Source organism: Dunckerocampus dactyliophorus, chromosome 2 (genome assembly GCF_027744805.1).
Source record: "Dunckerocampus dactyliophorus isolate RoL2022-P2 chromosome 2, RoL_Ddac_1.1, whole genome shotgun sequence".
NCBI classification, from domain to species: domain Eukaryota; kingdom Metazoa; phylum Chordata; class Actinopteri; order Syngnathiformes; family Syngnathidae; genus Dunckerocampus; species Dunckerocampus dactyliophorus.
In genome coordinates, this window is record NC_072820.1 from 12,773,609 (window position 1) to 12,797,854 (window position 24,246).

At 41.7% G+C, this 24,246-nt stretch overlaps 1 protein-coding gene across 8 annotated transcripts in view; it reads right to left on the reverse strand.

The window, feature by feature from the left end:
- The window catches only part of LOC129177419 (myomegalin-like), a 55,363-nt gene that overhangs the window by 14,078 nt on the left and 17,039 nt on the right, over positions 1 to 24,246 (reverse strand). For 3 of the 8 annotated variants that reach the window (XM_054768530.1, XM_054768528.1, XM_054768525.1), the window contains exons 1-23: positions 14,324 to 20,062; positions 12,157 to 12,294; positions 11,958 to 12,077; positions 11,794 to 11,886; positions 10,863 to 11,087; positions 10,632 to 10,790; positions 10,466 to 10,567; positions 9,869 to 10,006; positions 9,608 to 9,787; positions 9,337 to 9,531; positions 8,845 to 9,027; positions 8,665 to 8,781; positions 8,499 to 8,579; positions 8,324 to 8,424; positions 7,735 to 7,880; positions 5,777 to 5,898; positions 4,701 to 4,834; positions 4,488 to 4,626; positions 4,262 to 4,424; positions 2,848 to 2,964; positions 2,493 to 2,761; positions 2,207 to 2,421; positions 76 to 193 (exon numbers count right to left, since the gene is read on the reverse strand). In XM_054768530.1, the coding sequence (XP_054624505.1) occupies positions 76 to 193; positions 2,207 to 2,421; positions 2,493 to 2,761; positions 2,848 to 2,964; positions 4,262 to 4,424; positions 4,488 to 4,626; positions 4,701 to 4,834; positions 5,777 to 5,898; positions 7,735 to 7,880; positions 8,324 to 8,424; positions 8,499 to 8,579; positions 8,665 to 8,781; positions 8,845 to 9,027; positions 9,337 to 9,531; positions 9,608 to 9,787; positions 9,869 to 10,006; positions 10,466 to 10,567; positions 10,632 to 10,790; positions 10,863 to 11,087; positions 11,794 to 11,886; positions 11,958 to 12,077; positions 12,157 to 12,294; positions 14,324 to 15,589 (4,521 nt within the window). In that variant the 5' untranslated portion in view covers positions 15,590 to 20,062. Of the gene's footprint in view, positions 1 to 75; positions 194 to 2,206; positions 2,422 to 2,492; positions 2,762 to 2,847; positions 2,965 to 4,261; positions 4,425 to 4,487; positions 4,627 to 4,700; positions 4,835 to 5,776; positions 5,899 to 7,734; positions 7,881 to 8,323; positions 8,425 to 8,498; positions 8,580 to 8,664; positions 8,782 to 8,844; positions 9,028 to 9,336; positions 9,532 to 9,607; positions 9,788 to 9,868; positions 10,007 to 10,465; positions 10,568 to 10,631; positions 10,791 to 10,862; positions 11,088 to 11,793; positions 11,887 to 11,957; positions 12,078 to 12,156; positions 12,295 to 14,323; positions 20,063 to 20,106; positions 20,161 to 20,831; positions 20,989 to 22,932; positions 23,091 to 23,179; positions 23,304 to 24,246 lie in introns of those variants that run through there. The other 5 variants (XM_054768531.1, XM_054768529.1, XM_054768532.1 and 2 more) reach the window with 4 other exon arrangements.

The following is a 24,246-nucleotide window of genomic DNA, read 5'->3' on the forward strand; positions in this document are numbered from 1 at the left end:
TAAATGGACCAAATTTCATACGAGTAGATATTTTGATGTGAGATCTGGCTGGCAGCAGACTGATTTTAAGGGCACCTTGGTGGTGTCACCCAGATGTTGGGTGAGGATGTGGGACACTCCTTGGCCTTCTCTCATCCTCTGCCTCAGGTGAGAGAGCTCGCGAGCTTGTGCCTGAATGAGGGAGTTGTACTTCCTGGAATAACAAGAGCAAGAGGTCATATTAGACATGCCTGTATGTTTTGTAATGGTCACAACCATGCGTATATTGTTACAGCTCACAAAGCAGTAGGTTGTTACGTCTGGTTTACTTATCTTGCAACCCAATGATTGTCAGCTGTGTTCTAATATAACGTGAATGACACACGTCTTCTTTTCCAGATTTCCTGAGCTGTGCTAGATGAATCCATCCTGATTTACTATTTTATAGCAGCAAGAGGCATATGATGCACTGGCATGACTATTCAACATCCTTTCATCTGCGAACGTCTCTTAACCAAAGAAATCCTTTTTAAAAATTAATAGTGGTAATAAGCATATTATGCACTATCGTGACTAATCAACACCTTTTTCCTGCAAATGACCCTTAACCATATGGAGCTTTTTTAAAAAATTCCGATCTTCCTAGGTTTTCCAGATTCCCTGAGTTGTGCTACATGATCCATCCTGATTTATTCATTTACAGCACACCAGCAATAAGCATGTCGAGACTTTTCAACACCTTTTTCCTGCAAAAGGCCCTGAACAAAGTCTTTGTTTTTCAAAATCTAATAGCAGCAAGAAGCATATCATGCACTATTGTAACTATTCTACACTTTCTACCAGCAAATGGCATACACTGGTGCCTTGGTTAGCGCCATTAATCCGTTCCAGAAGGTCAGACTTAAGCCAAAACGGACTCTAACCAAAGCAAATTCTCCCACAGAAAATAATGTAAATCCAATTCATCTGCTGCAGACACCCAAAACGTTTAACACAAACCACATATTACAGACAATAATGATAGTTTTATATGTAGAAAATGATGCAAAATAATTACAAATGACAAATGAGTGAACAACTGAACATTTAACATCACTTTTACCTAGTTTTGCAAAGGGGGGGAGTTTATGCTTGGAGGGCAATCCCTTTTTATATGTTACTAGACTTAAGTTGTACAAAAAATGTATGCAGAGAGATCTGTTAAAGGCTTTTTAACATTCACACGTTTACATAAAAAAACAATGCCACAAAAATGACATGAAATGGAGAAATTAACATTTAACATCATTTTACCTGTAGTGGACAGAAAGTTTGCAAAGATGCTGTGTATGCCTGTTCTTTTTTAAAATTTAATTTTCAAACCAGCCTCTGCTTGCTTTAAATTCATCAACAGACTAACTCATTGCAGGCGTTTTCTGTGTTGCATCCAGCAGCCTCGTGCTGACAACAGGTTAGCTGCAGCTAGCTCCGACGAGCCGTTGATCGACAACAGCAACAACTTGGTTTGTGGTTTGGTCTCTGTTTTGTTAACACTGTTACACCTTTTGCATCATTAGCTCACTTGATAATGTTGTAATTCTTTAGCATAGTATTTATTGTTGATGAGGGCTTTGAGTACATCCTGCCGAGAGCAAAAACATGGATGCCATCCTTGAAGTTATTCTTCTTTCTTGAATTCAATAGTGGTATTCACTCTCTTTGGAATGTTGTTGTCACTCACCTCATTTGGACTCATAGCGGCTTATTTAGAGTTTGTCGCACTTACTGTACGAAAAAAAAATGCACTGACAGTAGTCAATGTGAGGGTCCATTGTTTTGGCCATTTTCATTGCATTACATGTGCTGTATGTATCAACATGTGCTGTAAGTATCAACAAGATGGCGGCGTAAACAAACCAAGCACAGATACAACAGTTTGTTACGCGCCCCAACTGCACGCTAACCTAGCGGGCGAATGCAAGCCAAGGCAAAATTTTCGCAAAAATTTTGGATGTTAACCAAAAAACGCGATAACCGGGGTGGACATTAACCAAGGTACCACTGTATAAATCACAGAAAGTCTTGAAGCAGTAAGCAGCACCAATCTTTTACAGTATATCTTGCGTGGCTCGATAAAGGAACAACTTCCAGTAGGATTCCTTGGTGATTGCACTGATGGCTACACAATGATTCAACCATCACCATCCTAGTGTTGAAGATGAATAGTTGATTTCAAATTTAAGCTCACCCAGGCCACGTGGCACATTTCCCTTCATCTGCTTCACCCTTCTCGTCCAGCCTGGAGCTCTTGAGTTGTGCCTCCAATGATGCGACACGTGCCATTAGCTCCTGCAGCTCACGACTGGGTTTGGACCCGGATAAAGTCGCTTGGGTGTCAGACATCCAGCCTTCATCCTCTTCCACGCCACCTTGAGTGGGGGACATCTCAAACGCCCAGTTTACCTTCAAGATAGAAAGTCAAACGTCATGAGATCTTCTTGTAAGGGTGGGTGAATGAGTGAGAGCGATGATACCTTGCGGGGGGTCCGCTCCAGGCTGGAGGCATAGTCGCTTGTGGCCGACAGGGAGCGCACACGCATCTGAAGCCCGCGTATTACTTTGTGGCAGCGAGTTAGCTGGGAGCGCAGATCTTGGACCAGGTGCTGCAAAGGTGACTCAAGCCCTATTTCATTACAGGCACCTCCATTACTTCTGCCTCCGTTATCCCTGTACCAGCCTCCGCCCACGTTCTCGTAATCCTGCTGATGAGACAGCGATGTGCACATCTCCAGGTCGTCAAACTCTAAGGAATTAAAAAAATGTATGTTTAATGAATGCTGCACACAGCAAGAACATAATATTTGACGTAAGATTTATAGGATGGGTGACCTGGGCTGCTGGCATCCTCCCTCTCTGCTTCGTTTTCACTGCGACCACAAGTCTCATAGCCCAGATCCTGCAGATCCACCTGCACCTGCTTACTCGCCTGCTGCACGGACGTCTCTGCTGCAGGGACACCAAAGACGGAAATCATGCATACGAATACAGTGGAATCAGCATTTAGCATTCGCGACCCCCCCCCAAATTTTTATCAAATGTGCAAATCCCTACCTGCAACCAAAAATAAGAAAGGACAAGTAACACATGTGGAACACACATGTGTAACTGTACCACACAGACTTTGTGGGTATCAAAATAGATGCTTACACAATAATACATGCAAAACAATAATATGTTATACTAATTTATAACCCGCAAGGCATGCTGGGAAGCCCATGTGCACACTTTCCCCAACAGGAAGTTACCCCGCATGCCTTGCGGGTTATAAACTAGTAGAAATTTGTGTTGTTTTACGACCGCGGCCCTAGTGAGAACAAGTGGCACAATAAATGGATGGATGGATGGATTGCTTTACATGTATGTTATGTAAGCGTTTGATTCAATACCTGTATAGTTCATGTGGTGCAGTTATATTGTGTGTTCTATACAGTATGTGTTACTTTTGGTTGCAACGTGAGTGAGGTAGGTGGGGAAAGAAATGTCTTTCTTCCAGGGGAAAGAAATGTTTTCACCCTTGATTTGAAATACTATTCAAAAACCTGATAATGCTTATTTATCTATACCAACCACTGTATGAGTTGCTGGCACCAGCATCGTTCAAGCTATAGCCAGACCGATATGGGATTTTTGGGGCCAATGCCAATACCGATATTGGGAGCTGAAAAAAAGCCGATATTTCGGTTATCGGCCAATGATATATGAAAAAAGAACATTGATATACACCGGATATATACTGTACATGAACATAAATTCTTATAACACCCAACATACGATCCAACGTTTAATACGCAGCTTAATTAGTAAGACTGTCAACATAAGGACATGCCTCTTTTTAGTCATATTTACCAGCTATTGAAAAGTGCCATCTGCATTCACTGAGTATTTGCAAACAGCTGGAAAAGAAATGCTGAAGCAAACAGGGACTAAACTACATTTTATGCTACAATGTAGCTGCTTTCAAAACATGCAATGTATCAAATGACAACTAAATACATTACTTGGAACATTTTCAAAATGATTTGCATGAAGACATTAATGTGTGAATGTATGAGCCCCTGGGAGTCCTGCATGGAAGTATTACGTGAAATGGGATGCTGTGTAAATCTGCATATATCTTTATTTCACTTTAAAATGCTGTATATTAACAGTTGCATCTATTTTTATCATACATAACCCTTGTGTAAAAGGGGTCGGGGAGGGTCTACTGTAAACGTTTTTATCAGAGTGTGACGGCGCCACTCACTGAGCAGGTCCCTGTAGTCCTTCAGCTGCTCAGCCTGAGCTTGGACAGTGGCCTCAGACACCATCAGCCTTTCTTGTAGCTCTCTATTCTCAGAGCAAAGTCGGAAGGACTGCTCTTGAAGAGCCTGCTCTGCCTCGCTGACACCCCCTGCAGGCTCAAACCCCTACAACAGAAAGGTCAATCGCACCATAATGACATTATCACATGACTTTAAAAAATGTGTTACATTGTCATCATCGTCCATGTCCACTTCCTCCTCAGTGTCCTCATCTTCCTCCTGATGGCCAAAGCTGTGATTGTCTGTCGTCACTCCCTGGCGTTCTTTCAGGAACTGGTTCTCCTTCTGAAGCCTCTGCAGTGCGCTCCTTTGAGCAACCACAATGTTACCATGAAAAGTAGCAGTAAACAGATGAGGCTTCTCACTGGAGTAAATACACACCTCATGTGCTCCACTGAGGTGTATCCCTCCCTCTTGAGCTGTGACTTTATTTCTTTTAGCTCGAGTTCAAGCATCTGTTGAACGTCCGTCTGCGTCCTCAACCCTCCTTCATGTCTACAGACTCTTTCAGATGCCTGCGAACACCTTTCATTGTTAAGATAATCAAAGGGTGCGTTCACACTTGTCATGTTTGCTATGGTTAAAAGGAACTCTAGCTTGTTTGGTGTGCTGGTACGGTTGTCAAGTGTGAACGCGATCATCCGAACCCGGTTGTGCACTCAACACGTGGACCGAGACCACTTGAGTGATGGGTCTCTTTCCGCTACACAGACCAAAGAATAAAATGACAGCAGAAAGGATGCAGAAATTACAAGTATGTAAGACAGAGGTGGCCAAAGTGTGGCCTGTGTGCAATTTTTGGCCTGCAGCTTGTTTTTTTTATTGGTCCTTGGCATATTTTAAAACTTAAATACATTCATTATTAATCAGACATATTATTCGATATTAAACTAATTTGCTTTGTCACCTACAACACAAAGTTGAGATGATGTTTTATTCAGATAACTTACCATATACTGACCTACAATGGACTGGTTTCAGCATCATAGTGGCCAATTATTTTTTTGTCAATTTTTATGTATGCAGCCCTTGCTGGAATACGTTTGGAAACCCCAGATGTAGGAAAATGTGTTGAAAGTGTTGTCTCTCTGCTTTGGTCTCTCCCTTTGTGTGTGTGTGTGAGACAACGACACTCTTTAAAATTATATTTTACAAACTTTTGCTGAAATCTAAGCTGTTAAATATAGCAGAAAATAAAAACAATTTGTGTATTTAACCCAACATACGGCTTTTTGATTTGGAATATTGGAAGCTGTCCAATCAACCTATCTTTATGCTTACTAATACGTTCTTTAATGTGCAGCCTTTGGTCACATGATAAAAATACCAGTGTGAACACTTAACGAATCATACCAAAGTATCTTTTTTGAAATTTTTTTTTTTTATCCGGACCAGTATGTGAACGCAGCCATTGTCAGTGTGTTAAAATGAATAGAAACGGATGTGAATGAGCAAACCTGGTTTGAAGCAAAACTGCCGGATGTCACTTTATCATCCTCCTCTATGCTGTCTGTGAACTCCTCGCTGCTGCCGTCTTCATCATCCCCCTCCTCTACCTCCTCTTCTTCAGTGCTGAGATCTGGAAACACAACCACCACGTTAAGACACACTTAAGTCTCCTGAATTGCTCCCATTTCTGCAATTTTATACATCTTTCCAGCTCTACTCTCGCCACACAGACAGCTCTGCTCTGACTTGCAGTCACTGGATTGAGGGGAAATGTTATGTCATCTCTTTCCAGCCGGCCAAAAAACACACTCAGGGTGGAGCAAACAGACCAGTGTGTGTCACTAAAAAGCAGTGAGGCTGCCTGAAGAAAAATATAGCTAGGTTTTGGATTATATGGCCTTGCATTGGCAATGAGGTATGTTTGTGTTACCACTCTAAACATAACTCTACAACGGGGAGACTGTGTGTTTCTTTCCTGCCAGGGAAGATTAGGTACACCCGCATTATCTAATAAACCTTTATAAAAGCCTTTGCAAAGATAATAAAGCTCAGCTTTGATCGGTGGTTGTGGGTTAGGGTGGTGTAGTTTCTATAATTTTGCCACTTTGAGAACCAAAATATTAGAAACACCTCTCAGTAAAATACAGTGTACTTCTATGACTGCCACAGTTCTATTGAGTCTTATTAGATGATGCATGTGTACCGCTTACCTAATGGTAGATGATTAATAATATATGCCATCAGTACAGCATGGCATCTTTAGGATGTGTGTAAATGCTTGATTACTTCCCGCACAGCTATGGAGGAGGCATTGTTTCATGTAAAACTCCCATGATGTGGTAGCATGGAAGCTTCTAGGTTATTGATCTAGTGGTGTGAATATGAGATGAATTGTGCGAGTTTTGGGGCGAGCTGGCACACAGCGGCCATTCTCATAGTAGTGGCTTATTGTTTGTGTGGTGGTTTTTCTTATTTGGTGTTTGGGGAGTAACAGTCATGCAAACATCAAATGTATGGCACATTTTCATGCAGCAGGTAAAAGGAACACAAAGGAAGACATATTTGATGTGACAATGCCCCTTGCTACTTTGACTCATGGTGTAAAATTGTCTGAAATAGGAACCAGGGTTGTTTAAGGGAAGAGTTGTGGGTACATAATGGATCAAAAAAGGAGATTTCAGTTGGGACAAATTCCCGGTAAACACAATAAAGAGAGATCGATGAAGAGAAGTGGCTTTTTGTAACAGAAAGAAAGAGCACATTTATTTTGTTGCACTTGAAATACAAAAGTTTTGACAAGGAACGTTTAGAGGAGAGCTTCCAAGATGATGTGGGGAATATATCCAAAAATGTATCAAGTTAAACTAGACAGTGTATCTTACTAAACAACTGGTCGACTATCTCATATCTAACAAGGTCTCATGCATATGTGTCAGACTGCAACCTAAAACTGTGCAACTAATGATGCCCACATAGTCAGAAGCAACTACTGTACTCTTTGGATTTGGATTTCTACAGATCTGAACTGAACGTCCTTGTGGACAAAAAAAAAAATGGCATCAGACAAATGACGGATGGTGAGATGTTGCACTCTATTCAAGGCATGGGCTGGTGTTTCTCGACAAGAGTTAAACCTCATTGCGTGTCTAAGGCTGGAAGAGTGACATCTGTGAGAGTCAGCACACAAAAATGGCAAAACACAACAATTTGCACTCAAACGCAAAATGCAGGCAGTTGTTTTCTAAAACCATTCACAACATATTTATACACCAAATATATTAATAAAGAAGACTCCATTGAGGTTAGTTTTAGCAGGCTTCTGTAACATTGCTGTGTTATTCTTATTTAAGCTATGGTCACATTTTTTTTTTTTGTGGAATGAGTAAAGCTGATGTGGCCACACAAAGCCATCACAGCGCATTGGTGACTGCGCCCCCTGCAGGCCCGGAGGCTCAACCGTTCCCACCTCCTAAGTCCGGCTGCCTTTTGGCTGCCCTTTCCAGCTCAAGGGCCATGTTCTGAGTGCGGGCCAGGACCTCTTCTAGCTGTCCACGCAGCGCTTGAACCGAGTCGAGTTGAGTGTGGAGGGCCAGTGTCTTCTCTGAACTGCTGCTAAGAAAGACCAGAATTTTTTTAACAGAAAAATTGTCAAATCTGCCACTTTTTTTTACATTGGACGCTCTATTAGGTACACAATGTATTGGAATCGAAAACAAGAGCTGTCTTCGGCACTTATTAATATAATCATATGTTTGGGACTGTGAGAGAGGTATTCATTTGAAAATATGTCTATTAATGTAGTATGCAGTGGTGTATAATTGCACTGCATCAAGCTGAGAGCTGTTTTGCTTGATTGATTGATGCAACATGAGATTACACACACCTTTTATTATGACGCAGTGCAACTCTATATCACTGCAAACTGCACACCACCACCACAACCCCCCCCCCCCAAAAAACCCCAACATTTTAAAAAAGGTACAATTCTTGATCTAAATCTTGCATTGATGTGCAGTTGTACCTAATATTGTGGCTGCCGTGAGTATCATCCCTACCTGTCACCGTTTGTGTGAATGAGGCTCTGGTATAATCTCTTCTCAGTCCTCAGTGCACCATTCAGCTTGTGGTACTCGGACACAAGCTGCTCCAGCACACGCTGGGTAAAGCACGCAAAGTTAGTGATGAACTGGAATGATGGTGACATATTTTCTAAATGAAGCAACAACCTACTTGGTGGTCAGTGCTTTCTGTAGGGGAAACTGCTTTTGCCTGCTGGGCGGCCAAAGACATATGCAGGGCAGAGAGCTCTTTCTGCAAGGAGAGGATAAAATTAGCATAAGGTAAACACTACTAAAAGACTGATTACATATTAACAAATACTATATAAAATGAGTACCTGGGCTTCCCCTTCCTTTTTTAGTATTAATTTCAGATCTTCATGGAGAACCTTCGTCTCTGCCTCGCTCTCCGTAGACGACTGGAGCATCACCTCTTCTTGGTCCCGCATCATCTCCTGATAAAGGTACGCAGTGAAGATATTACACGTGGACTTGAAAAAATAATTTAAAGAACATACCTTGATGAAGGCTTCCTTCTCTCGAAGAAGACCTTGCAGACGCTGCACCTCTCCTCCCGTCTCCATGTCTTTGTCCTGTCTCAGCTCACGCAGCTCCTGCTCCCTTAGTGACAGCTGCCTGCGCAACTCCTGCAGCTGGTTTGTGCGTTCACCGATCACTAAGGACAGCCTGTACGAGTTGTCCTGAGACGGATAAAGAGTAATACTGTTTGTAAGAAAATAGACCAGAGTGGCACTAAAGGCTACGGCACCTGCACAATATAATGATCTGAAGTGTATTAAAAAGATAATAATTCCCAGCTTTGATTAACACTGTCAGTGAGGCATTCATTTAACAATATCTTCACGATTACTGTGGTTGTAGTTCTGTTTACATTTTAGCTATCAAAAACGGATATATCTTCTTCTTCTTAAACCAGTACAGTGCAGAAGTACCAAATGGTGTGTGTGTGTGTGTGTGTGTATGTGTTGTATTTCTGTGAGGATTGACACCTGCAAGTACTGGTCTTTGGAGCTGAGGTTGTTGAGCAGGTCCGCCACCTGTGTTTGGTGTTCATTCGACTGGCGGCTGCGATCTGACAGCAGCTCCTGGAAGAGCTTCTCCTTCAGCTGCAGCCGAGCCTTCAGCTCCTCCACCACCTCGGTGGGGCCGGCCTGAACTCTGGCAACCAGAGCTGACGTCAAATCCTGCACACATACATAAAATAAGTTTACTGATTTTGTTCTGGCAAGCAGATAGCAATGGAAAATGCACGTGTGTCACCTGTGTCTCCTTGCTACGAGCCTGCAGAGCCACATGTAGCTGGCTGATGATGGTGTCCTTCTCCCTCAAAATGCTTCGCTCTTTCTCCTCGCTCTGCTGCTTCAGCCACTGGAGGTTCCTGTAGGCCTCGGCGGCTTGCTCCAGCTCCAGCTCTTTCCCTCGCACCAAACCATCCAGGCTCTAAAATAAACACAGACCACATTACAAACGAACACACAGCTGAACAACCTCGCAGCTCAGGGGTGTGTGCTGAGCGCATACTGTGATTGTCTCCTCGTTGTTGGATAGGATGCATCGGAGCCTGTCCAGGTCTCGTTCCTTCTCCTTGAGAGCGAGCTGTAGTGTCCGCACTTGACCTTCACGCTCGTCCAGACAACGGAACTTGTCATCAATGGAGTGCTGTGCGCAGCAGAGGGAGGAAATAACATGATACATCTTTTCCAAAGTCTAATGCAGATGTGGTAAATTACATATTAGGATTAGAAATCCAATTTTTTTTTTTTTTTTTTAACTTATATAAATGTTGTCTTCCTCTTGGTATTATTTTATAGCAAATACAATTGATACAAAAATCCACAATCATTATCTTGCATATCTAACAATGATTAGATGTATTGATATAAATATATTTATTAGATTTATTATTATACATTTTGTTTTTATCATAATATTATTTTAGTGCAAATTAAAAAAAAAAATCTAAATACATTTTTTTTAAAGAATTCTAAGCACCTAAACATTTTCAAGATTTGGGAAAACCTGCAGGGACACCAAGTCTGAAAAGTTTTAAAATGAAGATATTGTTACATGAACAAAACATACACCATCATTTCCCTGTTATGCATATTTGTATACTACCTCCAAAGCTCTGTCTCTTTCTTTAATGCGCTCTCTTAGTTTCTCCAAAAGAGCATCTCTTGGTTTGGAGCTTCCAGGAGTCTCCAACATTTCAGAGTACTCCTACACAAATCAACAATTTTAGAAAATTGTGCACACAAATATGCAAAGTATGAGTGGGGGTTACCTGTAACTGTTGCTCCTTGTCTTGCAGAGTGTTTTTGAGCTGTGTGACGCTTCTCTCCTTTTCCTGCACCACAGTGAGTCTCTCTGCTTCAGCTTCCCTCAGAGCTGCTTCTTTAGCCTGCAACTCTGAGCGAATTTTCTGAAGAGTGCTGCGTAGGTCCTGCAGCAGAGAGAACTGAGAGCGTAAGCCTGTCTCATCATTCATACGGCCAATGCTGCTTTAGTCACGAACCTGATTGTGTTTTTCGGTCTCTCCCCTGTGCTGCAGTGCCTCTTGGAGGTCAACGGTGAGTCTGTCTTTGGAGCGCACCAGATCGTCACCTTGCCGCTGGCTCTGTCGGAAGCTCCTTTGGCTAGCTTCCAGCTCAAGCCCCAGGGAGAAGAGAGAGCTTTGCACTCCCACAAGCTCTCCCTGGAGCTGGGCAAGTGTCACTGACTCACTGACCCCCTCTGTAGCCTAAAGAGAGAATGGACATACCCTGTATACCGTAACTGCTTCCAGTTAAGGGGTACGCACTGAACTGATTGTCTTTTCCTTCATAAACTAATTGTTTTGAAAGCTCTAGCATGTTATTTTTTTCATTTCTTTGTCCACTTGCTACTGTGCCTTTTCCAGATATTGCTTTCTTTGGGCTCCTGATTAGCTAAAATAGCCTCGTGCTTATACGGACATCCTGTTGCAGTTGACAACCTAAAGGTATTCATTTATAATGGTATATGGTTAGGGTTTATAGCTATATATACTCTATTACATTTTTTAACCCAATTTGTTTGGACAAAGACCTTTTTTGGTTCTAAAATGGGGAAATTGATGTTTTCAAAATTATCAATGTAAGTGTGGAAATCAGAATCTTTATTCTCAAGACAGTCAGTCATTTCATTTGGTGTGGTAGTGCATGAAGAGGACAGGAATGAAAACTAAAACACTGCAAAATAGTACAAAAATGCCTTAATACGTTTAAAGACAAATAGAAAAAACTGCAATAAAATCCTAATGCGCATCAATTATGATCCTAAACAAAATAATAACAACATCAAGTGGAATTAACTACGTATTTATGCATGTATATTGTGGAGTTCTAGTGCAAAAATGTGTTTGTGTGGAGTTTTCCAAAATAAAAAGCACCCTAAGATGATACAACAATCACACACTAGTGACGTACCTTGCTTTGTGCAAGCTGGCTGCGGTGGGCTATCTCTCGCAGCTTATATAATGTAGAGTTTTGTCCCTCGATCAGCTGGTAGAGCTCCTGGGCCTTGGAGTAGAATTTATTATTACCAACAATGCATCAATGAATCAAAAACCTTTTGTTCAAAGGACATTCACCTCTGTGTCTTTGGTGCTGATGGATTCCGTAAGGTCTTGGATGGTTCTTTCCTGACTCTGAGCAGCCTGGCGGAGGGAACGCAGCTCACACTCCATCTCGCTCAGTTTCTCCTGCAGCTTCTACACATAGGGATACGAGGGGTCGCTGGGTCAGACTCAGATATGAAGGCATTCCTCTGAGTATATGAGCGTGTCATACCAGATTGTTGGCCTCGCTCTCGTGGATCTTGGCCTGCAGGGACTGGACCTGCAGCTGGGCCTTCTGCAGTTCACTGACACACTGCCCGGCTGCACACTCATACTGGTTCAGCTGGCTCTGCTGCTCCTCAACAAGGTTCTGCGAGTGAAGTGAAGAGAGGTGAGTCAGGTCAAAAGTCAGAAGCAAAATGACATTAAATTCACACAAGTATTGGGACAAAGGCAATAATAACTGACAAAAATTTTATCTGGACAAAATTTGTTCCGAAAGGCCGAAAAAATGCAAGGCTGCAAAGCACTGCTGATGCTGCGTAATGGTTGTTCAACATTTAAAATGGTAAGTGCAATTTGTAAAAGCCTCTTGCAGAGGACATCGTCTTTACTACATGCATGAGTTAGCACGCCCAGAGGGCTCTGTGCGACTGTCATGTTTACATAACCCACATGTGCACTCTCCTACACTACAAGTCAGTTCTAATTGTGATGCCCAATTCATCTAAGACACACTACCTCACATAGTTTAAATAATGTTGGTAGTTATTTGCAATTTCTCTTGAATAAGACGCATTAGTGGCGTGACATTGTGTGGCTCACTCATCCCCAAGGGCTGTGGATGAAATGAGGCCAACAGCAGATCACATGCTCTTATTGTGGAGGGCCAACTCGCTGACAACTTTACAAATCAATTATTGACGATCAATTTTAGTTCTAATGTTGTCCTGTTCTTAAGAGAAATCAGGTCAAGCAATGGGAAATATGGAGACACTCTTGCTTAAATGTTTGGATTTTTGAATGATAAAAAAGCCTTTGCTTTAAAAACAACAATAACCTTTTTGTTGCATGCCCTGTCTCTCTGTCTATTGCTCTCGCTCACTCTTTCTCACACACTAGGCAATTAGGCCATTCCGTGTCTGGCAGCTCACCGACTGCTAATCTAATGTATTCTTCCTCAGACACACAACGCAATGTCTGACCACCTCTGCCTGCTTGCTGTGACTGATGGATTTCAGCAAATGAAGGTTCATTTTTGTGGCTAATTGTGTTTGTTGTTGTGGTGACTCGAGGATAGGCAGCTAGTGTGCCGTGAGGGAGCTGACGGTCCACTCACCGCTTGTGACTGCTGTGAAATGGGGCGGACATTTCAGCAGCAACCTCAGAACAATATATGCTTTCACTTTTACGTCTACCAGAAAAATCTCCCAACAACGTCAGTAAAAGTCCTTGCATTTGTCGCTAGTCGCCTTTGAGAAAATAAGTCACCAAGAGGGTGTGGAAAGTCGCCAGATTTAGCGAGAAAATGGCCAAGTTGGCAACACTGGGCTACACATGAGATGGGAAGGATGGGCAAGGCATTCACAGACGGAGAGAATGCATGAAAGAATCCTTCATAAAAATATCTGAGCATCTATTCTCCAAATAAAAAAAATAAACAGGAAATTATTCAGAAAATGAAAGAATGCCTATCTGCAAAGACAGTCAAGGACAGAACCAATAGAATGGTTGATGACAATTCAGCACAGGCGTAAACGGTATTGAGCAAACCACACTCATGCAGAAATGTGAACTCTGATGAGCTTTTTTATGTTAAAAGATGGCTACATTGTGTTTTAATTTTACACAAATATGGGACCCACTCAAAAAGGCTTAAGTGTTTAAATGATTTCAGAGTAGGCCTGCGTACGTACGGTGCACTTCTGTTTGCTGAAACAGGTAACGTTTGAATAAGATTACAATTTTTTACAAGTTTATACGCTGTGTAATGTTTTGCGGCTTCAGACTGAAGATGAAGCAAAATGGCTCTTTTCTTGCTCAAGTTTGCCGACCCCTTCCATTTTTTTTGAGAAACGACTATACCTTGACAAAGACAAATATATATATTTTTTGTGCCTCGGAATGTTGTGAACTCCTGTTTCAATGCCCGTGTCATATTAAGTATATTAATGTTGCCTGGTGAGTTGAGCCAGTGTGCCTGTAGCTCAACTTCCCATGGCTGATGTCATGGCCTTCTTCTTGAGACATCAAACTAGCTGAGAGTGAATAAACAGCGTCTTTGCTCATTTCAGCCAAGTAGTGCAATCCATTTTAACTCAATTGCTTCAAGACAATTATTCCTAGACTGTCATCCCCATCCTGCTGCATAAAAACACCCCTTCTTCAGGGTGTTGTACCTGATGCGGCTTCGGAGTAGGATACTCTTTGTAAACATCCTCCAAATAGTCATTTATATCAGCCAGGTTAAGATCCTGGTCTGCCATGACGTCCAGTTGGATCAGGGGGGCCTCCTGCTCAGGTGTTGGCACATGGTTGAATCTTTCAGGAACAGGAGTTCCAAAGTTCAGTCCCAGAATTGGATCTGGGAAGTCCATCCGTCCATAATGGGCGTTGCGTCTAAGCAGCACTGGGAGTTTACTGCCCTTGGTGCTTGGGACCGGCCGGTGGACGGCATAGCTCTGGAGCAAACAGAGGGCCAAGGAGAGGTTTGGTGCAGGGAAGGATTGGCCTTGTGGAGTTTGCTCAGAGGGGGAGTCAGATATCTGGTCTTGTACTAGTCCATCTGTTGTGCCTCCAGGTTGAGTGTAGTCCTCGGTTGTCTCCAGGGATGCTATGGAGGGGCTGGAGCTGACTCGTCCAGCTAGAGTGCGGTCGCTATCTGATGTCCCTGACACATCCTGAGATCCAGGAACCAGCGTCAGAGAGGAAGGTGGTTCATCTTGCTCCTCTACGTTGGCTTTCTCTTCTACTTCTGGACCCCCGCCACTACCTCCAATGACGCTGGCTGAATATCTAGTTGAGGGACCACAGGATGTGCTCCGTGCGAGCTTCCTTGGTACCTTACAAACAGCTTCGTAGTCAGAGTCTGCCACGCGCAAATGGGAACAACCGCGGCACCTCCTAGGCGTGCAACGGTGAGATCCTGCGACCTCTGACCCTTGGCCAGCAGAGGACTGGTGGTGATGGTGGCAATCCATGCTGTCATCAGCCCATGACTCATACAAAGAGTACACAAGGTCTTCCTGGAGCAGGGCGCAATATTTGGCGTGAGTAAGCCCAGAAATGTCCACCATCCCATCCCTTGGTGCTTCTCCATCCTCTGTGGACGTGAGCGCGTTCTCATCATTGGTTTTCTTGTACAGGCCGCCAATGCACTGTCTGAGCCGGTGTTTCTCTTGCAGGAGCCGCTGCAGGCGTTCAATGGAGAGGGCCTCCACGCGGGCGATCACTGTGTCGAAGCGGTACATGCGGTCCAGCATAAAGGCGCACTTGGAGCAAGCAAACTCCCCTCGCCCGTCTCGGGTCAGCTCCTGGCCGAGGGCGTGCGATAGCAGCACCTGCAGATTGAGCTTGGCGGTGGGGTGAAAGATCCATCTCCGCTGGTTGCCGTAGAGATCTCGCCCGCAGATGCGACATGTCTCTTTCATTTTGAGGTCCAGCATTAAAGGTGGAAGAAAGGTCTGTCACTTACGAGCAGCTGTACACACAAATGTACATTATGTTGGCAGTTTTTAGTATACTTTAGCACATATTTTCATTAAACCTTGGCCGGGACAGTAACGTGCACGTTTTGTCAGTCGTTACAATAGGCTAGATGCATCCTTTCCAGCAGGTGTTGCGCCCCTAGCAACGGACATAGTGACGTAGTGTTAAAAAATATCACCGATCCACTTGAATGCTTTAGATTTAAAAGAGACTTCGTCCATTTTTCCTTCACTAGCAAGGATCATCTGAGCCATTCATTCAACGGACTACGACGATCTGTTCCGCCTTCATCAGGATGGCGAACAGTCCACCGCCCTTTTAACACAGACACAAGGCGGAAGAAGGCACACCGGAACAATTCCTCTTCTTCACAGAAAGCGTTGGTGACCAAAGGCGAGAGGTTTGCTTCATTTTACAGCCCATCTGTAACAATGACTGTCAGGTGCTCTGCGTAGTCCGCAACCTTCCGGAAGATAACGACAAGGCTGCCTGAACAAGACCTGCGGCACCGGAGCAAACCATTCTCGGGAAATAGGGGGGCGTTCAAAATTCATGTGGCTAACACAGGCTACACCTTTCCTCTTAAACCTCAATAAATCCTTTTAAATATATAAACACACTTACGTATAAAAACACACTAACGTGTAAACTCAGGGTGTGTTACTCTTATTTTGAGTTATGAGGAAATAAACTTAGCTGCTTCCCCCCTTTGTGTTCGCTTCTTCCTTCTGCCCAGTTGGCACAGCTCACTCAACTCGCCTGTGTAAGAGAGCTCACGACAACATTAATTACGCTCTATAAAATGAAATGGCTCCAACGCGGAAAGCAAACTACAGTATTTATAATTCAAGTTGTATGCAATATTTCCTGGAGGGAAAAGTCTTTATCATAACAACAGTCTATGTTGTTTTCGTGAAAATAAACATCGATATACTGTACTAAATCATAATGATGATTTATAAAAACAACAAAAAAGGTCAATTTGTTAAACTTTTACTGCAACTTCCATTATTTCCAAAAAGCATCAGTTCCCTTTTTATTTTGTCATTTGTATGTTTCTTGTCTCCATGGTGCAAATGTCTCAACAATGACTTGGCTGTAATAGTCCAACAATAAAGCCTTTCTGCAGGAATATGTAATGTTATTTGCTGTGACTTTCTCACAAATATGCAGGAAGAAAACACAATATTCAAAATTGTTTGACTTTATTTTCCAGAGAGATAGAAAAATCAAAGTTGCCTTATATTTGCGTTAAATAATTGCCTTCTGTGAAAGCAATATATCACTGTTTTGCCATAAAATGTGTTTATTTTTATTGTTTATGTAATACCCGTTGCAGTGGACAAAGGTACTGCATCTAGTGCCAATGTAATAATTATTCCAGCCATCATCTTTGTGTGTGTGTGTGTGTGTGTGTGTGTGTGTAACCTATATGAAAAAGTGCTGTTTACAGAATCATTCATAATGTGGCTGGTATTAAAAAAGTTTTTTTTTGTTTTCCTCTCAGAGAGGAGAGTTTGTTGGAACAACCATCTTCATTTTATATGAAATGTAGTAGTAGTAAATAAGTTCTCATGTCCACCACAGAGGACACTGGAAAAAAATGTTGTTTTCAGTATCTTGTTACCAAAATCACTTCAAATTATTGATTAAACAACAAAAAACTCAATTTCAAGCTTTAGAAACGCAATAACTGATCATTGTTCCTTGAACATTAACTTTGTTTAACTTTGATTTCATTTTGTTGCATCTGTAACCTGTCTGGTCCGCCCCTGTCCACCACAGTCTACCGAGTGACTCGAGAGCGCTAGGCACTCAGCTAAAAGCCCGAGCTGTCAACTGGACGTCCAGTGTGACTCTTCAGGCGTTACGGAATGAGGTTTACCAACGCACATTCGCACAGCTGCACCAACTGGCATCCGTTACACATTCACCATCTTCATCATTTTATTTGAAAACGTCGTAGTTTTAAGTCCTCGAGTCCACCACAGAGGACATTGGAAATACTTATGTGTTGTTTTTCAGTGACTGCATGTTTCCAAAACCACCTCAAACTTTGATCAAAACACTCAATTTCCGCATAAAAAAAATACAATAACTGAATCATTTACTTATTTTGTGATCATAAAACATGCTGCTTCGTAAAGGCAGCCATTTTGGGAAGACATATAGGTCTTCTATTTCATTGGACAAACACCAACAAATCACATATCAATGGGAACCCCAGGGTGTCCCCTGAACAACAAAGCAGGTTTTATAATTGCAGGGAGTTTTATTCGACTTTGCACGGTCTCAGGAGGATATCATTAAAAAAATATTTTTTTTTTGTGGTGACTTTGGTCATCCTATATTATTATATCAATTATTAAATCTCATTTAACCTTATTTCCAAAAAGCATTATTTCTGCATGTTTCCTGTCTCCTTCAAATATGTCAACAGTAACTTGGCCAATAAGGCCTTTTTGCAGGTCTTTGTAATACTTGTATGATTGTCCAATATTGAGCCAAAGGGTGCTCAAGCAGATGGTCACGCTGTCATGCTGTGATTTTTGCACATATATGCAGGAGGAAGTAACAGTTTGGATTCATGACAATACTTTCTAGCACAATTTTATCTAAGGTTGTACGTCCACCCTATGTGGTCTAGCAACAGCTGCCCTTTCAACATGATACCCACTCCACTCTCTCTGACTGCCATCGAGACATTGATTGGGCTCTAAATGGCTGTGCTGTCTGGGGAACATGTTAAGAGCTCTTGTGGCGAGTGTCAATCTGAAACATCAACAACTTGATATCCCCGCCTGTCTGGCTCGCCGAGCGCTCCAAAAGTCAACCTGACTTATCGACAAGTCGACTGAAACCAGAGTCCGTGAACTCTGAGCGAGCAAGATGCCAGTATGCATGCACATATGACAGGGGAGAGACCTCACTGGAATGTGTACACAGACACACAAGCACACAAGTAAACTGTTTTATCTCTGTAAACGTTGACTGAAGAGATTTCTCCTTCTGCTCTTTTGAATGTCCTGTTTATAGCCCAAATATATTACACTTGAACTTTAAAACTATTCTTATTATGTGTACAGCAACGTCCGGTATGAACAAGGGGAACATCAAACATTTGCATTCTTCACTCCAAATGGATTTGCATGTTAAATTGCATGCAAAACAAAGTACTGTACTGCGGAATAGAAAAAAAATACTTTAAAAGAAGAGGAGACATGTGTCCTTAGGGATTTCAGATAAAGCTGTGATGGTAATAGGAGCTGCTACTTTGTGTGATTGTACAAGCCCTCTATAAGAGAAGAACTCTCCTCTTCATGAAGGAGTACTATGGGGCGACACTGAAAAGAAAAATATAATGATACCACAGGAATACAGAGGAAATATTACAAGAATAAAGCCATGATTTAGTGACCAAACTAGTAATAATATGAGGAAAAAACGTATTGTTGGTTTTGTTTAGTCATGTAACCAGAAATGTTTTTAATAAATCTATAATAGTCAGTCGAGCTCTTCTCCTCCTGAACCGCTGCACACAAAAGGGTGAAAATTTGTCAAAACGTGCACCCAACCCAACTGTGTTTCCTGTGCTTTAATTTGACAGATACACCACATGGTGGTGCTGTTATTATGTCTTGTTATTATGTCTAGCATGCCTTCCACTCGTGGGTGATATTTTGCAAATATCATTTACAAAAAAAAGGGGGTTACTGTATGGCAGTTCTGCTCTCAAACTGTTACGTTGAGCTTCAGGTGGGAATTTTGACATTCACTCATTAAAATTACGGCTTTATTTTGTAAGATTACAACTTACTTCCCCCTGAAATGCTTATTTTTCATTGTAATACAGTGGAAACTACTAACTATTAGTGTGTTTTCTGGTTTACAATATGGCGGGCGTCTTGTCGTGTTGTTAACACACTGCGTTAGTCCAACCGTGTTCTTCATGTATTTTTTTTTTTAATAACAAAATGTTCTTCCTTGTTAGCATCCTATTAGCTAGCTAAACAAAATGGCAATCGGCTATGTTACAGCTAGGTTACATGGCCTGTCTATGATGTCATCAGTGGGTGACTCTAAAAATGTTAACACAAAACACATTTTTATAGTTTTACAAGCATACACCAGTTCTAAATGCATGATGAAAGGGATAAATTAACATTTAAGGTTACTTTTACTTTCACTGAAGACGTGATTGCTCCCAAAGACACACTGTGGCAACGAGATCAACCACCAGCACCTTCGTGTTTTCAGTCACGTCAAGAATCACGTCTTCAATGAAGACTGTCCTCCATGTTTATTTGTTAGCTTTTTCAGTAACATATTGTGCTACAAGCCTGAAAGTCCTATTTGTTGCCTCACCAGGAGGAGTGCGACGTTGTCAAATTTGACACAAGTCTGACATTCAGTGGCGCTCTAGCAATGAAATGCGAAGGCTCATGAACTTCACTTTTTAAATATATTTTCTCACCTGCATTTCCTGTTCAATGCGTAGCCTCTCTTGGCCAAGCTCCTCCTGATAGAACTACATGAATGAGAGGAAAATGCTATTGCCTGTGCACAATGAAGAAGCACCAGTAACTACAAACGCATGATGGTAGAAGACCACAACGTATCCCATCTTGCATCCTCCAATATGCATATGACATGTACCCTAACAGCTGTTCAACAAAACAATTGATTCCCAATCATAAAATATTGTGCAATATATGTGTAAGTATTTTTCAAATAGTTCTACTGCCACTTAGTGAGACTTACAGGGTCGACTTTTAATGTAACACAGTGTTACCAAGTAAGGCTCCTTACCCAATATAGGGTTAAGAGTTCATGGCTGAGATGAAAGTGTCACCCACTAATGCTCTATAGATGCTGTCAATAGCGGTAAACTCAGCCACCTGTTTACATCAGTGTGTGTCTGTTTGTTTAATAAGTTCTCTGCGTGCTTATATAGCGCCTCCTCAGCTGTTTAACTAAGTCCAAAAGAATGTGGCATTCGCTGCTTCAGGAGCCCCTTTCCACAGAAGAGATCTGCCCAGAAGAGCCATGATGGCCAGAGTGGAACGTGGTACCATTACAAGGCTCATATTAATTTTGCACTGTTTGACTGGTTGTCACCATCATAAAGGAAAGATATACAGTATATACAAGCTAACAGTGCACCAGCTCAATGTGAAGTGTCTTAAACGGCCGGTGTACCTCCACATCCTTGTCCTTCTGCAGCAAAGAGGAAGACAGATCGTGAACCTGTACCTCCAGCTCGCCCACCCTCCGTGTAAGGGTCGTCTTCTCCCCACTCAGCTCTGTGATGAGAGCCTCCTGAGAGTGAAGCTCTTTGGTCAGCTCCTCAATAACTCTGAACACACACAGAGGTCGAGTACTACGTTAATAACACGATTGACACAGGACTTAAAAAAAAGACCTTAGAGAAGGAATCCCTAAAAATACACAGAATGTTGTCCGATTTCTGGCCAGATTTAAAAAAAAAACGTCTTTTTAAATTTTTTTTGATTTTTTTACAAAATTGGTCTCAACAGCAACTGTGTGTTAAATTTGGTCTTCTTCACAAACTATTTGAGACTAAATCAACAGTGCCACTGCTGGTTGCAGCAGGTACTGCGCACCATTTTGCCTCAATCGCTTCATGTTTAATCAACTTTTAATTCCACATAGAAATAATAAACCAATAAATTAATAAGTAATCAAAAACCAATTATTATGCCCATCCTCTGTCTCTGTGGTGGGTTATTTAAAGTAGCAAAATAACTAGAAAACACATTTTCACATCGACAGGGTGACTGAAAAGTAACTCCCTATTGTAAAAAAGGGACACTAGGGAATTTGCTACCAGGAATTGCATCAACTGATTTCACCAGGGAATTTGTGGGACGAAAGATATAACTTCGGGTATTCACCCTTCAAGTTCTTTCAGAGTCTTTGGTTTGGTACCGCAGACTTAATCCTTCCACCAACCCTAAAGGCAAATGTTGCAAAATGTCGAAATAAGTCACACATTAAAGAACAAAAAAAAATGCCATTAATAAATAGTTTTGCATCATTAATTTGAAATTAAGAGTTACTCTTCAATAACCCTGTATATTAAGTATAAATGTATCAAACAGAGAATTAATGAAATTGTTATTGGTTAAGATGGACCACTAATAAAATAAAAAATAATTTTAATTTGTTTTCTTCAAAAATAGGCTGCTTTTTCCATAAAAAACCCATCTCATTCACCATAAGTCGGCAATAATTTCATAAATATGCAGCAATACAGGTAAAACGTACAGCATATATGTTAAAAAGGGCCACAATTTTTACATGTTTATGGCTTTTTGCTTCACTGATACTGTTTTTTCATCAAGTGTTCAGTTTTCGCACTTGGTTCGGCGGTCCTTGAATGCACCATAGTTGCTGCGAGACGCACCGTGGCTTCGATTCCATCTGTTCATCGATTATCTTTCATTATTGGTATTTACTGTATGTTTCTTCTGTTCTTATTCATTTTTTTGTGTTTTTTTCTTTCTTTCTTTTTTGCGAGAATGAACAGAAAAAGAATTTAATTGCGTAGCAGAACCACCAGTTTTACTGTGCTTATGACAATAAAACTCTTGAATCTTATCATTCATAATTGATTAATACCTATACATCTATACATAATACATACCTATACATCATCATTTACATTGAAGAGAGACGAAGGAGGGGTCTGGAGCTGAATCTAATCTTATAACTATAAGTCACTTATTGCAAGGTTGACCTGAAATCTCAGAACGCCAATGTCAAGCTAGCGGGAGGACCTGGAGGGGTGGGGGGTGTTGTTAAAAATAGACAATCCTCGCGGATTTTCGCCATTTGCTGGTGGTCGCGGAGTGTAACCTCTGAGAAAATCGGGGATCTATTGCCCAGACAACATCAAAACACCTGCAAAAAAGGCTGAAGTTATCATGCCAGGCCGGTAGTTGGCGAGGACACTTGAGAAACACTACATGTATGTGCACCAACTGCTTATTACCCACAGTCTTAACAATAAAAGTAAATAAGTGGTAACTCTCTTTGCTGGTTGTAGAAGTGGTGTAGTAAATGTACACTTTGATAAAGAAATGAAACAAGAACAAATGATCTTGAACAACACAGGTGGCCCACCATTGCAGTTTTGGTCATGAACAATCTATTCATGACTAGATTGAACACAACAAACCTGTTTTGAAAGGTTTACAGTTTCAGGCTTCCATGTAATTATGAAAATAAACACATGTGAATAATGTTGTAGTGTAGCGGGTGTGTTAGTGCTTTTCACCTGTCTTTGTTGTGGTTGCTTGGGCCCAAGATGTCGTGAGGCCTCTCATCCAAAGTATTGTTCTCCACGGGGGCATCCGGGCAGAGGCTGGAGGTGTGGGACTGTGACCCAGCCAGCGTGGCTGTCCTACCCACATCACAGCGTGCTAACTGGGCCTCCTGGAAACACACAGAAACCTCCACAGTTGAACGCAATATAACGTGTGTGTGAATGCGTCAATGTGTGAAGTGGTTATAAACACGCCAACCTCCTGCAGAAGCTGTATCTTGGTCTCGAACACTTGCTGCATTTGTTCGATTTCCTGCTGTCTCTCCTGACACCGTCTCTGCACCTCGGCCTCATTGTGGTTGGTCAAGCTCTCTGCTGCCGTGCTGGCAAAGAAGACAAATGGTCAGTCAAGGTTAAATGCATCATAAGTTAACACACGGACACATTCAGTCTGAGCCTAAAAAGTCCACATGATGTCATCATTTCTTTTCTGGGATACTCAACACTGCTCCACGTATATCTAAGCTAAGATGAATCAAGAAGCCCAACCCTTCGTATAGGCTTTTATTACCTTGGTTAATGCCATGTCTAATGTGTTGTTCACAGTAATGTATTTTTATACAACACCACATACACTCCCTGGACACATCATTACGTACTGAACCTAATAAGATCCAATGCAAACCAAATATGGTAATGGTTTCATTTGTTTTGGACATGTTTAGCAAGTTACAGTAAGGAACATCACATGTTTACACTTGCATAATCCAACATGTCCAAAAGGAGTACGACGAAGCAGAGCACAGCCCAACTATTGATTTAACAATATGACTATTTGGGTTGCCTTATTTCTTTACAGACGGTGCTTGTGTTAGTCCCATAAATGATTAATCCTGTATAAAAACAAAAAGTTGGGGAAGAAAAAGCAGTCACTGACAAACTTCAGTTGTTTTTTTTGTTAGCTTCATTTCAGCATTTCATTATGTCTCTCAAAGTGTACGGCATACTTTTCTGGTGTGTGTGATTTTCAGTGTGTCAGAGAAAAGAAAGTGAAAAGCGAAGTAAAAATAGACGTAGTAAAATGCTCAGAAAGTGGAGACATGCTGACCATCTGTTGTGACCACCATCAAGGATAAAGATATCTTTGAACCTACAGGATCTGCTCATGTGAAATGGACAGTGATAACTTAGCAGCATAGCGGTCTCATTTTTGAGACGTCTTCCTCCCAATGAGCCTGTCTCTTCCTCTCTTGTAACGCCCCTTAAAGTGTGCAAGTTAAAGTAAGGAATTGGTTTCTCCCTTTTTATATTACTGTTTCATTTCAT